At 39.5% G+C, this 6,778-nt stretch overlaps 1 protein-coding gene across 1 annotated transcript in view; it reads left to right on the top strand.

The window, feature by feature from the left end:
• arfrp1 (ADP-ribosylation factor related protein 1) overlaps positions 1–6,778 on the top strand; it is a 14,191-nt gene that overhangs the window by 1,574 nt on the left and 5,839 nt on the right. The window contains exons 2-6 of the mRNA XM_050038214.1: positions 311–398; positions 2,332–2,414; positions 4,901–4,982; positions 5,189–5,259; positions 5,651–5,751. Coding sequence (XP_049894171.1) covers positions 311–398; positions 2,332–2,414; positions 4,901–4,982; positions 5,189–5,259; positions 5,651–5,751 — 425 coding nt within the window. The remainder of the gene's footprint in view (positions 1–310; positions 399–2,331; positions 2,415–4,900; positions 4,983–5,188; positions 5,260–5,650; positions 5,752–6,778) is intronic.

Here is a 6,778-nt window from a genome sequence, read left to right as displayed (position 1 = left end):
GTGTGTGTGTGTGTGTGTGTGTGTGTGTGTATACATATACATATATATATATATATATACACACACACACACACATATATATGTGTGTGTGTGTGTGTGTGTGCGTGTGTGTGTGTGTGTGTGTGTGTGTGTATACATACATGTATAGAGGAAAGAGTTGCCACAGATTTTCTAACAATCAATGCAATACAAACTGACAGAGTTTGGGAGTATGTGTATAAATGCCTGTTAGCCTTTACCGTGTCATGTGAATCATTAAACATCAGTGTGTTAAGTTGTCTGTTAATTTCACTGTTGTCCCTCTTTACAGACCTTTCTTGAACAAACCAAAACAAAGTTCAGTAAGAACTATAAGGGAATGAATTTATCGAAGATCACAACCACAGTGGGCTTGAACAGTAAGTGGATGTTTAAGTATGTCTTGTCTTCTGTTGTGCCTCTGCTGAGCAGAGTCCATGTTGCTACAAGCAGAGTGAGATGGAGGACAACAGTGCAGTGGCCTGTCATTATTTATTCCCTGAATCTATTTACATTGCACTTAGTCGCATTTGCCTTTGATTGACACACCTCCCCCAAATATAAAAACCTTTTAGCGATACTTTGAGTGTTTTTCAATTTTTTTGGCCTTTCTACATAGGTTTTGTTATGCACCATGTGAAAATGTGCATAAAACAGGTGGATGGAAACACACTGTGGTGGCAAAACAATTATTTAATAAACAGTTTAAACAAAAAGTCTTCACACGTCGGCTGTCTTTCTTGAGTTTTTATAAGCATTCATGAATGGAGTCACACACATGCAACCGCATGAACAGTCAGTCAGTCAGTGAGTGGCTAGATGTCCTCTAGCCCTGCTATCTTTATAGTTCCCATAACACATGCACATCGATAGTCAAAATATATGACGCACAGGTGGTTTGACATCCCTAAGACACAACATCTCTTGAGACTAACAAGGACACTTGGTGTGGGAGCCTCCCTGGCTCGTAACCTGTAACCTACTTCCATTAGGCCTCTGCTGTATCTCTCACTGCTGTCACAGTCAGTACGTTTACATGGACAGTTTAATTCCACTTTTAATCGGAATGAAAGGCCATTCCGATTAAAAGTGGTCATGTAAAGTGGGGGTGGTTTATTCCGTTTGTCATTCCGAATGAAAGAATTTTGTGTGCATGTATACACTCATTCCTCTTTAAGTTCATTCCGGTCTTTCTGCGCATGCTCGTTTCCTTGCCCTTCTGGCACGATGACGTATATAGTGCGTATAGCAACGGGCTGAGATAGAGCAGTCGGACTCGTTGCACTCACCGGTTTCCATTCGCTACAGCACCTCCCTTCTTCGACCTTCTACCTCCCTTCTCCTTCTCAACAGATGAAGCATTAGCAGAACAAGGTTGTTGTCGTACTGCTGCTTCAAGAATATAAGCAAAACAAGCCCGAAAAGGCACTAAGAACGGTGTCATCAAGCATCTTGTTATCCAGAGCGAGGACTACAGTGTTTTCTTCCGGTAAATGTAAACACGTAACATCCGCCCCGCCCCCTATCCAATCAGAGACCTTCCCTGCCCCAAACCTTGCGCAGACCTGAATAAAGGCGATTAAACTGATCTCCCGTGTAAACCCTCATTCGGAATGAATATTTCCCATGTAAACTATTTCATTCAGATTTATTTCATTCTGAATGAGAAGCCATCATGTAACCGTAGCCAGTAGGAGTTAACTGAGCAATACACATCACACATCATAGCAAGTAACCGTATACAAAAACACACAGAACATGCTATAGGTTAAAAAAGGGTCAAATACCAGAATTTTCCATCACAACACCCAGTGACACCTGTCATACCACAGCAACCCAGGCAGATGGTTGGCGATGTCTGGACCCACAAATCCAATCTTACAAATCCAAAATTATAGTACAGTTAGTCAATCTTAAAGAGCTGATTTGAGGAACAAATCTGATTTGCCTGCAGTTTGAGGTCTGAACACAGCCAAAGTAGCAGGGTTCCATTTAAGCACCTTGGCAGCTGAGTGCACAGTGACTACTTGTGGCCAAAGTCAGTCAAACTGTAATACCTAAAGTAGTGGTCCTTGATGACTACCTGCAATTATTAATTGTATTTCGCAACAGTAATCATAACCAGGAAACTTCATATTACTGCATAGCTGCTTTCTAAAAGACAAACTCAAGCCAGCTCTTTTTCTTTCCAACTAATTTCTTCATTCTGTGATCACCTGATACTACTTGACTTATAATTTACAGCAGTAACTTGATTCCTCGCACTGCTCTGCAGTTTAACATTTCTTCTTAATGTCTCTTTTTCGTTCACAGTTGGCACAATCGATGTAGGCAAGGCTCGTCTAATGTTCTGGGATCTTGGAGGTCAGGAGGAGCTCCAGTCTCTGTGGGACAAAGTAAGTTTGAATTTAAACATCAACAGTGTCCTGAGGGGAGCTCTTCAGCAGCCTCACACTGACACACTTGTGTCTGGGCTAAAGGCTCTTTGTGTCTTCAGCAGGGTGGAAGAATTTCTTTACATGTAAACAGGTGTATGAATTCTTATATAATCTGTTCTACCGTTTTACCATAGAACTTCCCAAACCCAGATTAAAGTGAAGTCACAGTTTTAAAGAAAACTTTAAATATTTTGAAATACTTTACTACGATGGAGTATTAAGGCCACAGTAAGGGAAAAAAAGAGTCAGAGATATCAACAATATAGCAGAAGTAATACAAGGAAAAAGTCGTAGCATTTTAAGAATTAAGCCCTAATACTACAAGATCAAACCAGGTGACAGGTGACTTTCAGCTTCAATATGACAAATGAGGGATGGGGATGACCTGAAGTCTCACCAATAAGCACCTCATCATTGTAGACTTGAGGATATTGAAATGCAATGAAGGCAGCCACAAGATGTGAATGACATTACCCGGCATGTTTAGAGGCAGTGACTGGAGCATAGTGGGAACTTGGTTTCCTGAGCCAAAGAGCATACGTTTATGGCATCAGAATAAAGTTCAGTGGGCTTGAAAATTGAGGCGTTAAGTACTTCTGTCCGTTCAATCCACTCAGACTCCGACCTCTGTACATAAAGTGACACTGCAGTCCAGTCTTTTGCAAGTAAAAATAAGGCGTTTTCAGACTAGGGCAGGGCGATTTAACGATTATGTCTGATACATCAATATATTTTCAAGCAAGATATAGATTAAGACAATACTGTGTATATAGATAAAGGGTCAAGTTGCGTTACATAATGCATATCAGTGCGTATCGCTCCTCTCTGACACTCTCTGCAAAGCTCGGCCCCACTGTCTGTATGTTGCACGTGCAACACTTAATCAGTCAGTCATGTGTGGAGGACAAAACCGCCTGATTGTGCCAGGTGAGCGTTTGTTCGCTAGTTTGTGTGTGAGGTGGATCACAGAATGTCGCCGTTCTTCTTGGTAGCTATAGTCTATTGTGTGACATTAAGACAGTGCCTGGATGCAGGCGACAGATGTGTTAAAAAGGAATGCAGCTACAACACAGACATTTGATATACAAGACATAATGCAGAAAAAGTGTCTCGCTCCTTCCCTCCCTCTCTGTTGATGCTGTGTAAATAAGATTAATAGTCTAAATACATAAAAATATTCAAATCATTTTCCAGCAATAGATTAATTTGAAAGGCCATGGAAAATTACTCTTTTACTCCCCCAACAAAGATTTTTAATTGTTTCAGACAACATGGATTTACTTTTATACTCATGTTATAGTTTTGCAGCCTGTGCAGACCTTTAAACCTATGTAGCTCCAGTGCTATGTGCAAAAAGTTAATGTACAGCTGTGCTATTCATTTGATATAATTTTTCATTTAGAGGTTGTGCAGCTGTATTTTTTCAAATGGGGAAAAAATTGTCTTTGCATTTTATTTTGATCACAGTCTGTTTTTATATTAGTGCATGTGACATCTCAAATGTGGCTTTGACTTGCAACTGAGCATGTACCGAGATATATCTCATGTATCACCATACAGTCTGAAAATGGCCGGGACAGGAATTGTTTTCCATATCATCCCGCCTTATTTCAGACCGTAGGAACTTTTTCATAGTTCAAAGAACCCCCCTTTTTATTGTGTCCGCATCTCAAAAACTAAGAACAATCGTAGTTCTTGGGACGCCATTTTGAGGAACTTTTTCAGAGCAGGTACCCCTCCCAGCACAAGAGAAAACAGCAGTGGCAGCATTTTAAAAAAAAGTTAGCCGTGTGAATAATAGATGATAATAAATGTAAACAACAGCTCATAACAAAAACAAGGACAAATGGGCCGATATTAAGTCTGGGCTTTACTGAGCATACATGTGATGGTGTAAATACAACATGATTTTGACTCATCAACGTGAAATATAACAATTTTCAATAGCTGGCTTACGTAACTTCAGTCTATTGGCAGTGTGAAGTGAAAAACAGCGCCTGCAAGGGTAGTTCCTCTCAGGGAGTCCCCAGAACTGTGGGGTCCAGAAACATCTTACTAACTGGAGTATATATGGATTATCAAGAAGACACAAACCTTATCCTGTAACCCATCCAATGTGTCATTTAGTTTTCAGTACAACATTTTTCTTGCAGCACTGACTTCATTTTCATATATTACATATTTAATGTTGAATATTCTGAACTGAGTTGAAAAATTGACTTTTTCATCAAAATATTACAACTTTTTCTCGTAACACAATGAATTAAATCTTGAAATCTCAGACTCTTTTTTTCCCTGACTGTGGCCCTACTAGGTTGTATTTTTCAGTAGGCGTACCAAAAGGTATTTTGAGGTTATCATTGTTGTTTTGATGATGTGTTTGTTTTTTTCAGCCCAGAAGCCTGCTCTGATATCCTGTCTGTTTTCTTCATGTTTATATTTAGTACTATGCTGAGTCCCATGGAGTCATCTATGTGATAGACTCAACTGATGAAGAGCGCCTGTCAGAATCAAAGGAGGCCTTTGGTGAGTAATGCTTGACTGTTGTTTTTTAAATAAAATGCTGTGACTTTATTCCAGAGTATTAGCACTGTAGTTGATAAGCAAGAAAACAGTGTTTTAGTGCAGATTACTTGTGAAGCATATGAAATCAACATGTCATAACATAAAAATGTTTTATTGTGTATTATACTTGCTAACTGTAGAATCAATATTGTAACTGTTGTCTCCAGAGAAAATGATCAGCAGTGAGGTGTTAGAAGGTGTCCCACTCCTTGTGCTGGCCAACAAGCAGGATGTACCGGTACTGTAGGATTTTTTTAACTTACTGTGACCATGTCCAGGTGAATGCATATGTACTTTAAGACACAGATTATTCTATTATGTGTGAGCCAGCATTATATGGTTAACTTGCCAATCATTTTCTGACTCTAGCTTCTCACATGACTCCACATTTGCTGCTTTTTGCTGTGCCATTTAATTGTAAATTTACAATCTTTAAATAGTTGGCTGGACTGTACAAGCAACTACAAGGTCTCACCTCAGGGCTCGGCCTGAGTCACCCATAAAGAGATTCAAATATATAAAGATAATAACAATAGATAATGACGGGCTTGGTCTTTTGGTTTTGAGAGTTTTGTCTTAACTGTTGCAGCACTCAGTCATGTCATGATTTGTTCTTACTTTGTTCTCAGGATTGTTTGACAGTGCCGGACATTAAAACAGCCTTCAGTGACTCTGCCCCAAAGATCGGCAAGAGAGATTGTTTAGTCCAGCCTTGTACTGCTCTAACAGGGTAAGACTGCCACTGTGTTAAATGGTTCACTGAGGGGGAAATTCACAAAAGAATTCTAGGGCTTTTGCACCCCCTAAACCTGCACAAATAAGACAGTAGCTCATAAAAAAAATCGCTGTGCTGCATGTTTTGTTTCTATTACAACAATATCTTGACACTAACATTAGCCAAATACCTGACATAACGCCAACATTAATTAAGGGTTGACACAGTCAACATCAAGCTTCGAAGCTAACAGTGATAAAAACACTCACCAGCAACATTCAACTGGCTGGCCTGCTCCCAAAAAATGAGCTTTTCTATCTTTGTTGTGACAGTAGACAGTAGCCAAACTAAAGAAGTGGCAGTGACGTCACCGGCACCTTTCTGAAACGTCCAGACATTATCAGCTTAGGGCACTCAAAGTTGCTGCACAAAGACGATGGAGCGCTCTGAAAAAAAAAAACACTGGGCATGGTGCTTTTTCTCCAGGTGGCCACATGCAACAGCATACACCTGCTCCTGTATTTTTATTCAATTTAGTATTGCCACTTTTAGTTAAATAAAATATCTAAATACTTCCTCCACGACCCTGGGGGTACCCTGTTTGTGAATTTGTCCAGCAAAGTAGCCCTGTAAGCAAGAGCTCTGTTTACAGACGGATTTTTGTCAAAAAGTATTTGTTTCGTCATAGTCTGTGTATTTTGACAATGAACAAAGGCTCAAAGGTATGGCAGTATTATTTAATGTGCACTTTGTATGGATTGGTACCCAAAAAATAGTATTAAACAGACCCCGGGGGGTAACCTTTTATGCACCCACACCAGCGTTAGCAGCATTAGCGGCCTTTGCGGCATTGGTCTATATACAAAACCAAAACCAGTGAAGTTGGCACGTTATGTAAATCGTAGATAAAAACAGAATACAATGATTTGCAAATCCTTTTCAACTTATATTCAATTGAATACACTGCAAAGACAAGATGTTTAATGTTCAAACTGAGAAACTTTATTTTTTTTTTGCAAATAATCATTAACTTAGAATTTAA

Source organism: Epinephelus moara, chromosome 24, assembly GCF_006386435.1.
Source record: "Epinephelus moara isolate mb chromosome 24, YSFRI_EMoa_1.0, whole genome shotgun sequence".
In the NCBI taxonomy this organism is placed as follows: domain Eukaryota; kingdom Metazoa; phylum Chordata; class Actinopteri; order Perciformes; family Serranidae; genus Epinephelus; species Epinephelus moara.
Note: the sequence above shows the minus strand (reverse complement) of the source record. Positions and strands in the feature narration are given on the sequence as shown.